At 39.9% G+C, this 15,209-nt stretch overlaps 1 protein-coding gene and 1 long non-coding RNA gene across 2 annotated transcripts; one reads left to right on the forward strand and one right to left on the reverse strand.

The window, feature by feature from the left end:
- The first annotated feature begins 963 nt into the window (after positions 1-963).
- Positions 964-4,249, forward strand: LOC122574703. Its single transcript, XM_043742605.1, has 4 exons — positions 964-1,290; positions 1,609-1,776; positions 3,094-3,372; positions 4,043-4,249. The coding sequence occupies exons 2-3, from the start codon at positions 1,617-1,619 to the stop codon at positions 3,357-3,359; spliced, it is 426 nt and encodes a 141-aa protein (XP_043598540.1). The 5' UTR covers positions 964-1,290; positions 1,609-1,616; the 3' UTR covers positions 3,360-3,372; positions 4,043-4,249.
- Positions 1,806-15,153, reverse strand: LOC122574704. The gene is made up of 3 exons (XR_006319143.1): positions 12,599-15,153; positions 2,371-2,505; positions 1,806-2,264 (listed from the first exon to the last, which is right to left on the reverse strand). It is a non-coding gene; the product is annotated as an uncharacterized LOC122574704 (long non-coding RNA).
- Between the last annotated feature and the right edge of the window lie 56 nt (positions 15,154-15,209).

The raw sequence follows: 15,209 nt of genomic DNA on the forward strand, positions 1-15,209 counted from the left end.
CGCTTAAAATATAGAATATGCGAAATTTAAGCAAGCAAAAATTATGTTAATTGAAGCTGTTGCGGACTTTTCATCTTAATAGGACAAACGATGAAAGATAATAATAAAATAAAAATAAATAAGGGATAAAAAATAAAAAAAAATAGGATAAAAGAACGCAGCAGGTTTAACCTCCAGCTGCGAGTGATTTTCATATTACGTTATTATTGTGTACAGAATCGCGGACAAATTTACATCTCGTATAGGTATATCGTTAGAAGTCTTTTGACGCGATACATAAAGGAATCAAAATAAGCGGAGGGGAAGAAAATATTTTTGTTTGTTAACTTCCAAATAGCTTCCAATTAACACAGTATGTGGAATGTATAACACAATTTCCACGTTGCTCGCTGTTGGAGTGTTAAAATTTCACTTCGCGCTCCTATCGAACAAACAATTGAGGCGAAAAATCACGCGTACCGATAGCTGTTACTTTATTTTTTCTTCAAACTGAGGAAACTCGTTAACGACAGAAAAATACGATGGAAACACAATTCGAAGAACGTAACGGCATTTTTTTATTGGTTTCTACGTTCTATAGTATCAACTTTTTCGTTGTTAACTACACGATACGAAACTGAATATATTTCAACCTAATTAATTAGTACGTAAATGCTATAAGAAATTAAATGCCTGTACTGCACGAAAGATCGCATAAGCAAACTAGTCACGTATGAAATAAAAAATTCATGACGAATTTGAAATACGTAGGAGTGTTCCGATGCGTTTGGCGTCAGTATCTCGCCGTTGCGTGTCCAATTTGTTGCAGGTAGTAGAGAAATAGAAGAAAAATCATCGAGAGTCAGCGAGGAGAGGGCACGGCGAGCTGTTGCGCCATTGGTCGCCGTTAGGGGTGTCTGAACACTTCGTGGGTGGTTGGGAGCGACTATATAAAGCGTTTCACGGATCATGGTACATCGCAGTTGCTTTTACGTGTTGCTTCATCCGCGTTCCGAAACTTTTCCTCTCTGCAACGTGTCTGAAGCGTCTTTTTTTCGCTCTCGATCAGCGGCGATCGTGTTCGCGTCTCGCGTTCCTCGATTTCCGTTCCAAGCATACGCCTGAACGTCGATCGAAAGAATTTACATCGTCCGAATAGTTTGAAGAATTTTTCTGGTGAAGTTGCTCGTTACGGTGGAAAACGAGAGGATAGTTGGGGAAAAAGGTCGAAGAGTTGATCGTGAGAAGAAGAAAGAGAATATCGTTTTTTCTTTATTTGTGAATTTGAGGATCGAAACAGATTCAAAGAAGGGGAGTATATTAACATCGGTCACGATTATCTCTACGTGATGTTAATTGTTCAAAATCGATCACTCGAGGAATATTCGTTGGTGTCACGTTTGAAAAAAATTAATTTCCATAATGCACACGTAATGGAAAATATTTTACGATTTTTACAATATACGCGCGAGCAATAATATAGTACAAAAATAATATCCCGGTCGTCTACTTTTAAATAATCGTAGAATATTTTGCGTTCGAACGAGGTAATCTGACGGTAGAAATAAAAATAGAAAAGAAGGGTTAATCACGCGGATGATGAAAATATCTGGACCGTAATTTTTACAGGTAAGAAAATGCTTTCGCGGCGTGGGAAGATGCAATTGGTACCGTGCTTTGGAACCATAGAAATCGTGATGTGTTTGTGGATTGCGTGTATGGTTTTAACTCTGGTCGCATCTCAACAGAAATTTTACATTCAGGGCCGGTATGGCAAGAGGCAGGAACCGCGTACAGGTGAGATATAAATATATATAAAATTACCTTGACCGACAAACCTTCAACATTTCATAGATCCATTTTCTTTATTTTTCTTTTCTTTTCCGCTGTTCAAAACTCAAACTACTGTTAAAAAACGTTTCTAAGTTGTAAACGATAATTGATAATTATACTATATGACTATAACTACGTAACTGCATAACGATAACTACTACATAAACTACATTAACTGAGAAATATTCAAACACACGAATTTCCTCTCTATTAATACAAATACATCTTGATTAACTGTTGCACTGTATTTAAGTTTCTGCGATATTTCCTTTGCTCTCGTTAAAACATGAAATCTTACCTTTAATTTTCCAGTCGTTGGTATTTTCAGTCTCCGCGACTCGTTCCATGCGCAATGTTCTAATCAGAAGCGTCGTGGTCGTTTTGTGGACCAACGATTGGTGGTTATCTCCAATTAGAGCGTTTCTAGTTTCTAGTCACTTGATCTTTTCGTCCTGAACAAGGCACATTTATCGAATTCAATGAGAATAGAATGTTCCGTAACTGTGAATTTTCTTTTGTTACAGTCGATGCGTTATAATTAACTATCGTATACCTCACCTATTCTTTTTCTCGCATTTCCAATTACGGAAGTTTTTCCTTGCATATGTATACTCTTCCCTTCTCCATCGTCGTTCTCATTTTTTCGTATCTGCTTCATCATTATTTTTACCCGTTCTTCGTTACACGAAGAATCTGCAAAGGAAATACGCGTCTTTCTGTGTACATACTTATAATTGTTTTCGCAAGAACAAGAAACGCTCTTTGAGCTTCGATTCATCGCTGTAATTAGTTATGGGTATCTGCGTGATAGAAGCAAAGGATAGCTTATTAAATAATGAAAATTACGATATATTGGAAATTCTGTAACGAACGAAACTGGAAATGTCGAGCAATTGTTAAACTTGGATAATGACGATTCGTTGCTTCCATCTGAAATGTTGAGAACAATTTGCGACATTAAATTACTGTTATTATTATTTGCTGTTCATTCGCGAAGATTCAGATGCGATTGAAATGTCTACTTAAGAATAAGAAATTCATTGCCGGATGATTATTCTCAACGATGTTTCGCTGTTACGTATATAGTAGGATAGAGTCATTCGAGTCAGCTAGCTACATTTTAAAATTCAGTCCTGAACTTTGCATAGAATAATCAAACTTATATCATGTATATCATGAGACATCGTTAGTCTTTAATATACGTGATGTATTACAAGATAAATTGCTTAAGCATCCTTCCAACACAAATAGTTTTACTTTAGCTTAACGTCTCAATTGCAGACTCGTTCTTCGTGTCGGGAGGCAGATATGGGCGCAGTGAAAACACGCAGAAGGCGAGCAAATCGTTGCCAAAGTTGGTGGAGGTAGAGGTGCCAAGGATAGATCGATTCTTTTGGGGTAGCCGGTACGGGAAACTCTCCCCTCCGGATTACCGGACAGTATCATCGGTGAATCGATTTAGCGCCATTCTCAACTTCATGGATCAAGTTAATCTCGATCGAGAGAACGACGCCAGCAACCGGAACGATCTCGATCTTCTCCCTTAAAATTATTTCGTCGGTAAGATATCTTTCTTGCTTTTTTTTTTTTTCGTGAAAGGTTCCAGCTGTACAGATGAATGAATTTTTAAATGAATGAAAAATTCAGAATGCGTAAATTATGCAAAACGACGGATAAGTAGTAAGAGGGAGCAGAGACAACTTTTCAATTATTAATAAGATATAACGTGTGTCCCAGCATTGAAATCACCCACAATTTCCAGGATAATATGCCTTTTAGCATGTTACAAATTTTCTTCCAATGTAAAATAATACCGAGCTTGAAAAGCCTGTGAATTTTGTCGAAATCGTCCACGAGTTTGACTCGATACTCGTTGCGAGGTTCGACTAATGCCCGGTGGCAAGAAAGAAATTTTAAATTTTAATATTCTTTCAGTCGAGACAAATTAACTGTTTCTAATTTTAATATGTTTATAAATTTTCACGTTTGAAAGAATCGACGAACTAAAGCATTTGAAAATGTTAGATTGTCTAATTTTAAAGAAACAACAGAGTATTTTTGCTGCAGAATTGTCAAAGAATTTTCTCGTGAAGCGTTTTCTTTGTTGGAGCTGTTACAGAAGCGTTTCTATTGCACACGGATAATCCTGTTTCAAAGCGAGACTCTTAATTCTTTTCTTTTCTAATGAACAACAATTTCGATGCTAATATTATTGAACTATGCTTTGCAGACATCTGCGAGGACTCGTTGGCTCTTTTGTGTAAACGATACAAACTGAGAGAAGAAGAGTTGCAGGGAACGTGCGCGTTTCAATCTTCTAAACAAGTCCTCCGTAATGATTCGTTGTTTTTAATCGATTTAAAAGAATGTAAAGATCTCGTGAAAATCGGTGGAATGCGCAGAAAAACGAAATATAAGCTTCAGTTTACGCATCGTAGAATCTGGTGTTTTCTTTGTAAACCGACCCATTCCTTTTTATCGTTCTCCATTTTCCCTCATTCACTCTGCTGCTTTTGTAACAATTCCCGTTAAACCAACGACAGTTTTCAATTTTTCACACACAAAATCTTTCCACTTTTTGTCCTTTACTGCTACATTCTGTATTTTTATGCGGGGGTGGGTGTGAAACAAATTTATGCTTAGATCTCATTCTTTCAGTTGCACTGATAAAAAAATGAATTTGCATAAAAAATCCGCGGTCTATTTATTACCATCACATTCCGCAAATTATCTTACAGATTTACCAAATTGTGCAAAATAATTGCTTCCGAGGAATAAACGTTTTAAAAGTTTTGCCGGCTTCTCAGCAGTAATGGTCTGTATTTAATCAGTCCGCCTACGGGAAATCCCTGGAAGGAATTCCTTCTTCTTCTTATGTTCTACTAACGCACTGTGTCCTCCCCATAGCTATCTCGTCATTATCCTTTTATTTATCATTACTTTGAGATCGTTTAACGTCATCGCAGGAGTTTAGCAAATAAGATTCGCGTTAATAGATTTTTCCTGTCTTCTTCTTTATTTCCATCCCTTTTTCTTCCCACTTCCATGAAATATCAAGTTTCAATCGTTTTCGTTTCGTTTCCTCTTTACGTTCGGGTTTACCGCTTAGTATTCGATATCGAAGAGCGCAACAAGTCTCCACCGTAGTCAAATGGCGAATCCAGATTCGATTATTTTATTTGTCCTCTATCTTTTATTTTTTTCCCCAAACGGTACGTGTGTAGGTGGTCAAAATATCGTAGTGGCGATAACACTACCGTTTTATTTCTCGGTCAAGTGGTCGTGTTCCAACGATTCGGTATAGATCAATGCGATTCGTTCACGATAATGAAACTACCTGGGAAAATGGGAGACACGATCGTTTGCGCCATTTTTACGGATCTTTTCGATGGCCGCGCCGTTCTAAACTTTCGAATAAGTTTGGCGAGAAACTTTTTTGGTCTCCGCTTTAACACGAGAATTACCGACAATTAAAACGAAATATTTGAATTGTACAACGAATTAGTATTGCATGGTTCGGACAAATAAATAAATGTCTGCTGTCAAATGGATACTTACTCTTAAAAAGTAACCTTTTCAATATTATAATAAAGATATCACAAAACCATTCCGGACTTTGATCTCTCGATATTTTTTTTCATAAGATTATGCGTCTACATATATCATACTACATGAAAATCAATAATCATAGATAATTCATTAGCGATTTCTCGCTTTTCATACCTCCTCATTTTCTTCCATTAAGCTCTCTATTTTAATTTGATAGAGCTCCTATAAGAACAATTTTTATTGTTTTAAACTCAACTCGGAAGAACTTTAGTACTTAAGGATGATCTCACGAAACGTATCTGCACACGACTTATTAGACAGAAAAATAAAAAGATCCGAAACCATGTAACATACTGAAGGATTTAATAGTTCCACCGTTACAAGATTCTAAATCCTGGGTATTAAATGAAATTTTTCCTTAAATCCCAGCATCTTTCCGCAATCTTTTCCTAGATTCAATTTCAAATCCTTTAAAATCCCGTCTTATCAAATCCTTCTTAGCAATATCCAACGAGTTTACCAACGATATAGATAGAATTTCAAAAAGTACGCTGGCGTGTTTCGTATCGCGATATCGGTTACGAGCGCGACAGGTTCGAGCGTAGAATACCGATGTGCCAATTAGAAACATCGACGCGTTCCATTCACTTTCGCCGATGAAAACGAAGAGAGCCCGTTTGAAAGCAATGAAAGTAAGATGCGTAAGGAGGATTCGCAATGGCCGCGAGGGGAGGATGCAGTTCTGCTTGGCCGTGGAACTCGTTCAGCAGGGTAATCGAACGGACCAAGCTGCGAGCCGTGGAATGAACCGGACCGGTCTACCGTGGTTACTCTCCGCGGTAGACAATGCCTCGTATCGATTAGAAAGTAGATAATATGCACGACACGACGTGTATACTCGACACAAGGAGGTTATCGTTCTTGTGCTTCCAAGCATTGCACAGTTTTGCTTCTGTGCTTCTCGAGAAAGGTAAGATGAAGGGAAACTATCGACGAACATGGTGATCTAGCGATGAACGAGTCGCTGTACATTGTAATAAATTATGTATAACATTGAGAGAATCAGGAAAGGATATCAGAATAAATAGCAGGCTTGGAGATACGAATTGATAAAAGGATAATTGAAAAATGCAGCGATAGTTTATAGGATCTGTTAATCGTTCGAGCATCGGGTTTTACGATAACGAACTTATTCGAGAGCTAGATGTTTGTTTGTTAATTATTTCCAGTCACTGGACGATATTAAATCGTTTATTTGATAGTTGGCACTTTACCGGTTACCATGAATGTACTTACCGGCATCCGTAAACTTTGTGCTTTGGAGTTTACTATAAATTTTTAGCGCGAGATATTTACCGTTCAGTTTCTCTTCAAGCGTGGAACGTGCCCATCGCATTTCTCTCTTACAAATGTCACCCAAAGTTGCCGATTGCGTAACATTTTCCAAAGTCTGGTCACTGTCTTGTGTCCTTTACGAATCTTTCGAAACTTCTGAGAAAAGAATATCACGAAGACTATGATCCCGGAAGATCCGAGAATCGACGAGGATCAGGCAGAGATCGTAAGAGAATCGGGATTAAAGAGAAGACAGTGGTTGGACAGATCGAGTGGCAAGGTCTTTAAACGATCGCTTAATCCTATTTGAGGCCTACTTTTGAGCCGATCCGGAGGAGAAAGTAAGAGGAGCAGTATGTACTATACATATATAAAAGAGAGGAGTGACGGTGGTCGCGTGCTTGAGAAAGTAAAGTCTCGTTTACACGTAAGAGGCCGGCTGTGCGTTTTTACAGACACTCACACATTACGCCGGAATAGGATTGCGATTACCACATTTTAATTTTCTTGAAATTTCTGGGTCGAGCAAGAGGGAGTCCCCATTATCCTTATTTTTGTTTCTTCTTTGATCTCGAAAGCGGGCTGAGAACATAACGAACGTCGGCTGCCTTTTACGCGTCGAGATAGCGTTTAACGTGACCGAGAGGTTCTGCGTATAATTGTCTCGTTGAGCGGCTAATTGTCGTAAAACACAGATATTATGGAGTTCCTTCCTTTCCCTGACAAAAGATTAGCCGACGAAGTATAATAAAATATGAGCATATATCATGATAGAATAGCCCGCTCCCATAATGAAGTAGAAACTGGAATAAATTAGAGCGATGTAGATGGATGTAGATAATTTTCAGTATTAATAAACTGTAGCTATATACGCTGATTTTGTGCATATATTATGGTGTACAGTGCGGTGTATTCCGGAGAACACAGCGGGAAGCTTTCATTAGCAACTTCTATGAGATTAATGCGACTATTGTAATAAAGATGAGATGGCCGAAAGAATTTTCGTGTATATTTATTACGCTTTCCTCGATCCAAGGTTTCTATACAAGCGTTGCATGAAAACCAAGAATGCAACGTTGTTTTGCCATTGCTTTCTAAGAGAAGTAGGTTTTGTTTTCGATTACCAGATATCTTTTTCCGCAGCGATATATTCATCGTGTCGTAATTAATTCCGTATGCGTTGATGCAAATTGAAAATAATATTACTGCAACGACATATTCGACGACTATGTGACATCATTCCATTCTTATCGTGATGTCACCCCAAACGTGATGACCATAACACTTTCCCCTTCGGATTTCTTCAGTTTGTCAACTTCTCTTTGCTACGTTTCGAACATTAACTATTCTTGTCACAATAGGAACTTAGCATTCGTTCGAAGAAATTTGTCAACAAATCGTTAAAAGGTGGCGTAGGATTGCGTTAATCGGATTTTCTTCCTCGCAGTTACGTGGAGGCATCGCGATGTTAATTGCAGATTTACAGCGTATCCTACGTGAATCGGTGTAAATGATCGCATTTAGGAGCACGCGTTTTGCATTACTGACCAAGTTTCGCTTATATAAACGATAAATCGACATTTACCGCGTACTCTGCCATAGACACGGTTAACGAACTGCAATTATGTCGAGATTGTGTTTTCTGCGGGTCCAGGCCGGTTCTGTTGCTCCGATTATAAGCCCGTGAATGTTTCGTTATTCCTCCGGATGCATGAATATGTAAATCACCGTGATTTTACAGAACGATTCGACGGCAATGCTTATCGTACCGACATTTATAGCTTGGAAAATCGGAATCAATTTCGTTGATTTGCGTTTTGATGAAAATGTTACGTGGAATTCCATTACATTCGCTCCATCATTTATAAAACATAAATATCACAGGTACTGGCCTACTATTAAAAGCGTTTCTGTGAATTTATGCGCCATAAAAATAATTAATCAAATATACATCTCGATCATTGGAGCTTCCATTCGATGACGCATCACGTCATCTCGATTAAGTTTATTCCATTAAAGGATTATACGATTCTGACGATCAAAGCTTTATTCGATGGAAAAGATTTAAATACGCTTACCCATGAATGTTTACTTAGAGGGAGTGCAAAGGAAATATTAGACTTTCCAGCCCATGGAGAAAGTTATGCGCTAACGGCTGTGCATGCGGTGTACCGCAGGCTCGTCTAGATAAGTAAAATGTGCGACGATGATCCAGCGAATGTTGCTTCTGCTTCTGCCAGCTTCGACCTAGTTTTTTTTTTCTCTTTCGATCTGCTGCAATTCATTGTCGGTGAACGCGTGCTCTGTTCAATAAAAACCAGCTGTTCGTTAGATATTTAATTCAGTCAAGATAAATAACACTCTCGATCTTAAATCAACGCGTTGTATAGTTAGACCAAGTTAAACATCGTTACACTCGTTTGCACACAAGATAGCACGTAAGATCTCTTCTTTCCGCAGAGTGTCAAAAACACAAAGATTAAGAACCTTGATACAGCTTGCCAGCTTCGTTGATACATGATTCACTCGACGCGTATTCCAGCCGTATAAAGCTAGGAGAAAACTAGGTTTCCTAAAAGAATTTCTATTACCCTTCTTACGCATACACGAGCGTATAGCGTCAGATGGACGATATAAATGTAACCTTAACCTGGGAACGGCTGAATCACAGAAACGCTCGATTGTTCCGCTGTTTTCCATTCAACGTCGCAGTACAATGGCGCAAAAGTGACACGGCCGAGATAAATTTCACGCTTATAATTATATACCGCCAGAATTTCAGCCGGTATCGAGAGTTAGAGCACGCAGAACAATTGGATTCCCAACAACAGACCCAATTATAGATCGGTTCGTCTCGACGATATGTGTATACTCGTGTACTTACACGTCACGTCGCGTCGCCTGGAAACCTAGAAAACGAAAAAGGCGAAAAAGTGCGCGAAACTGTTGCTGCGATCGCGTTGACCGGTCGAAGAAAAAGAGACAATGGAACGTCGGAGGATAAGCCACGGGAAGTGATATTGTCGTAGGCGCGACAGTTTGGAATTTTATCTACAGACGCTTTCGCCTGCTTGTTCTGAACAGCGTCACCTAAATTCACGACTTCCGTCCCCCGGAACGCTCTTACTTTCTTCATCGATACGCTCCATCGTAACACCTTGTCACGCAATATACTTGTTTCCGTACGTTCGGATGTCTTCTGACTATTAGAGATCGAATAATTAGTGCCCCGAGACACTCGCCTCACGCTCTGATGAATGAAAACGAGGAAAGTTCGTGGTCTCGCGTGCAACTACGCACGAGCAAGTTCGAATTAAGTACAATGGTAAAATACAAGGATGGATATGTTAAGATCTAAGAAATGTTGGAACGATGATTTTCTTGTCTGTACGAGGAACGAACGCAACATTCAGACATTCTTTTCTTCCGACCAAATACTTTTCGTATCCGCGTAACGTGAATAGAACGCGATCAAAGCGAACGATTGAACGAATTAATTAAACGGTAATTATAGAGTTCCCGGATTCGCTCGAATTTCAAGAATTCCGCATACTTCCAGCTTGACTTACGTGGCGGTCCTTGAGCAGCCGTATCACCAAAACGGATGTGAGCGTTCCGACAGAGTTACGAGAGAGAAAACATTTACACTAGGATATTACGCGAGAAAGAATGACGTTAGCCGATCGGTCTCCAAATAAACGGCCTCTTAGTTCGACGATGAAATTGCAAAATCCCATATCGATCGCGACTGTTGGCCACTTCATCTATAATTTTGTTTCGGCCAGAACTGAGTCGTTACCCATTTGAATTGGCTCATCGTTGTCTTTTATAGAAGTCACGCATGTATAAAGCGGACGAATAGGAAACGTGGATGGTGGCACGAACTTTCTCAAAACTAGATTTCTCGGCTGCGAAGCTTGGAGATGTGTGATTTTTGATCTCGTAGCTACGTGTGATCTAGAAGGCAGAGAATTGTCGAAAACGCATCCCCACCGACTCTCCTGCTTGGGCCACAGATTTGTCTTCCACTTTCACCGCTCTTTAAAAGAATTATTCGTAGAATAATCACTAACCTGTAGATGTTTGTGCGTTTGCGAGAAATTTCGATGTACATAATATGTAAAGATATAAATTATTCATTCTAATAGCGTGAAACAAATTTTCATCTAAATTTCGTTTCTATAATTGCGTTGATAAATATATGAATCTGCATAAATATCTGCAGTATAGTGATCGTATGTTGATTCGAGAATATTATTTAAGCATCGGGAAACGCAGCAGCAGCACGTAACATTGTCACGACGACGAATTTCAATCGAGTAGGAAATAGGGGGGAGGGGAAAAATGGGAAGGATCTATTTGGAGATTTATGAGATTTAACGAGAAGCTGTATACTTGGACTTTCCAATTGCTCACACTAGGTTTGATTAGATATCGATTTCTTCTCAATCTTTTATACGAGAATCTTCGTTTCGCAGCCGAGATTTTCACATTCGCTCGTGGCCCGCGGGCGTAATCGAATCGAACAACGCTGACAATCGACCTTGCAGCGGTTTTCTCTTCATGCTCCTGTTCAGAGGCACAATGGCCGGCGTTTATTTTTTTCTCTAGAATTAATAGTCGCAGTTAATTGCCCGGAATCACTTCCTAACTATTTTACGAAACGAGCAAACCGTGTAAAATCGCCGTCGAAACAGGAAGAAAGCTTTCGACGTTGACAATGAGAAGACGATTTGGAAATCAGTTCGTGGAAAGGAAGAAGTCCTATTTGTTTCAAGTTTACTGTCTTTCGATGAAGACCAGTGACGTTTCGCCATTTTGTCGTTTGCAGGTTTGTTAACTATCCGGCTAAAAAGTTTCACTGTATAGGTCATGATCGAAACGTCGAAGACTTCGCGTTTGAAGTTTTTTCTGTTATATCCTCTTTAATAAGAATGTCCTAGCGGGTTTCCATTTTTCAAGTGTTGAAATAATTGAAATTCTCCGTGTTTTTTTTATCCTTTACGTAAAGATATGTCATAGAGACTGTTACAAAGCGACGATGAAACGTTTTAAATTAAATGACAAGAAAAGAAAGACGACACAACGATATAACAAATATTAATTCTCCTGGATGTTTCGAAACATAGTAGATAGTACGTTCTAACTAGAAAATACAAGATACAAGATAGAAGATACAAATAGCAATCGTGTACGAGTCTAGTAGACAGAAGTTTCATGTCTCGGCAGAAAATTTAAGTAGCCCTGGAGGAAAGCACATCTCGCGTGTTGTTCATTTACGTTGTCAATTTAACGAGAAACTTTCCCACCCGCGCGACTGACACTTACTCGGACTTTCTTCTCGCAAGTACGTCTTCTTTAAGAGAAGAAACCCTTAAGCGGCGCCAAAACCGCAATCCGTCTATTATTTACGAACGAACGTTCCAATTTCAACGCAAACTTTTGCCGACCTTTCTATCTTCTCTAATTTGAAACCCCTTATTTGCGAAATCGAATAACTCCACGAAATAAAAGATAAAGAGGATCGGTGAGATCATGCGAGACAAGTATCGATCAAACGTTTTGCCCCTAAAATTTCAAAAATTTCGGAAAGTTAACCTTTTTTGGCCAGTGAACATGACACATTTGTCTTGACATTCCCTGTTTCGTCTACCACCTGTGGTACTTTAAAAAAGTTTAGGAACACCTTCCTTTTTGCTATTACCGATTCAGAACCAAGGTTGACAAAGTTAACGCGATGAATCACGATTCTGAAGAACAGCGAAGAAGAAGGAAACGCTGGTCGGATCGAAGGACTATGGTATCCTTCCGATCGCTCGATTTTCCCGTTCGATTGCACAGAGAGAAGACTCGAGCAGCCGGCGTGAACCTGGTGGGGGACACACGAGAGAGTTTTACCTACCGAAATGAAACTACTCGCCGGAGAAAGTGAGAGCCGACGTAGCGGACGGTGGGCAACGACGAGCAGGCGACCGGGGCTCCTCGAGACGAGAGGATAGACATGGTGCAGTCCCTCCATCGTGTGCATCTTCCTTGTTCCTCGAAAAAATCCTTGGTTCGATCGTGACCGTTTTGAGATCCAATGGCCGGGAAAATTTAGGAAAAGTCTGGTGAATCCACGGTGAAGAAACTCAGGCAGAACTGAAAGAACATTTCCAAGTAGATTCATCTCTCGCGCTGGTTCTTTTTTTTTCCATAAAGGAACTTGAAGATCGACGCCGGCCGAGAGAGAAGAAAAATAGTCAAAGTGTGAAGATGATAAGAAACTAGTGAAGAAGCATGAGGCAGGTCTTTGGTGACTGTGACGCAATGTTGGTACATAGCTGGGTTAATTCGATGTAAAAGTCGCGATAGATAGATCGTGGATCGAAGGTGACGCGATATATCAGTGAGAACCGTTGTGTTATGGTGGTGAGGACTGTTCAGGATCGACGTGGAAGAAAAAGAGGAAGAAGAAGAGACGGCGGCGAAGTTGGCGGGAGTTTCTTTTGAGTAATCGCCTTTTGGACGGTGGAAGGGAAACAGAAGACTAAAACTTAGGGGAAGAAGATTACAAGAACGAGATTGATTTGGTTTGACAGATCGGTAAGTAAAAAAGGTGTCCCGGAGTCCTGTTAGAGACGATGATTAAAAATCTCGATAAAGTTTTTAGTTCAATTTTTAAGACCAAGAGCTTATTTTTTCAACTCCTTCGAGATTTCTAAAGAAGATATTGAAGGTACAGAAAGGTGAAAGATACTAACTTCTGCGCAAAGTAGAGGATAAAAAAGGAATAGTAAGCGGTTAAAAATAACTAGAAACTCTCATTGAATTCGATGCGTTGGGACTTGTAATACAATACGCATGCGATGGTCATTGGAAAAATTAAGTGAAAGTGAGAAGGACTGGATCGGCTTTTGAAAGAAAGCCCGTATCACCAGCCTACTCACCGAGTAAAACGTACACAAGGTAAGATAGGTAAATGAAACTAGCGATTTTAATGGTTGAGCGAAGTAGTTATTACCGATGAATAAATCGCTGGTCGTTCTCGCGACTTTAGTAGTGATTTCAGTTTCCACGTATGGCAAATTAATGGACAGAAATTCAGCACTAATGACGTTTAACAGGATTCGATTATCATTTAATGACATACGACCATGCAACGAAATAATCGGATTTCTACGATTGAAAGTAATTCGATCAATCAGATCTAGTTTCTCATGCAATTACACGGTATCGTTTAAAACATGTATGAAACATAGGAAAAATGTTCTAAAGCTATTAAAGTACTGAAATTCCTTTTGATCTAACGAAGATGAACTTTCACGAGTTTTGCAATAAGTGCTACTCATGATATGACAGTATTCGAACATTATTCAAAGTCTGGGACGAAAAAAGAGTTCGTGGATGGACGGCAAAAGGACCAAGAGAGAAAAGTGAGATCTCTCGTTGCGAATTGGCAATGTCTCGTGGCTATTGAAATGCTCAACTTTCCGACCTCGTAGCCAGTGAAAGTACTTCCGTTCTTTTCCAAAACGAGACAAGCAAGGGGACGAGCATTAAGGATGCACGCTTCGGTACCGTTCTACGGATTGCCTAAACACCACTCCCTGTTTACGTAACATCATTTGATAGAAGTTTGAAGAGAAACGTGTGTCCAGCCACGAAACATGTCGTTCCATCTGACGATCCTCTATCATCGTACATGGAAACGGTAGCGAACGTTCCATCGCGTTCATGCCTCGTTCCTTACGATTAATTTCGTTGAATATATTTCGAGAGTCAATTAAAAAGTAACGATATTGTCTGTCATTGAATACCAGATGGCTCGTGTATTATCAAAGTGTATCGGGATTCATGAATATTCGAACGGTGGTATGCGCGTTATCCGACACACTTTTTCCCCATTTTCATCTGGCAGAGATTACGCTGTTTATGCGCGAATTAATTTCTCCTAGAAAGTAACAATGCAGATCGTTCCGCGATCGAGCGTCACTGAGATTGCTCGGCGCTAGACGCGAGAGGAAAGAATCGACTTTACAGCGGAGAATAAGAATCGGTTTTTAAGCAAGAACGAACGATGAAAAAGAGAAGAACCGCGAGGAGAGCGATCCACGAGGAAAAATACAGAGGGAGAAGATGAAGAAAAAATTCGTTACACAATGGAAAGTGTTCGTCATGAAAGGGTATCTGGTGAACTAGACCGCGAACAAGCGTAGCTCTTTCAAGGCCACGAAGAAAGAGCAGAAGTTGCAACGTTCAGATTTCTTCGAACCGGTTTCCTTCGAAAGGTGGAACGCGTACTCGCGCGTATCCACGGTGGACGTAAGCGTTAAAGGGCCAATCAGGCTGCTGTTATTTCTATCGAAAATCGGGAGGAAAAAAAGGCATGATGCGCGCCCGCGATCTGGATATTACCATTTCCAGAGGCGGGCCCCGAGCAGCCGTTATACTCTTTCGACGAGAGAACGCTTTTTGCTCGTTCGCTTTCTTCTGAGCCGAGCGATCCAAGTGAATTGACCCGTTGGGCCTTG

The sequence above is a fragment of the Bombus pyrosoma genome, linkage group LG14 (assembly GCF_014825855.1).
Source record: "Bombus pyrosoma isolate SC7728 linkage group LG14, ASM1482585v1, whole genome shotgun sequence".
Taxonomy (NCBI): domain Eukaryota; kingdom Metazoa; phylum Arthropoda; class Insecta; order Hymenoptera; family Apidae; genus Bombus; species Bombus pyrosoma.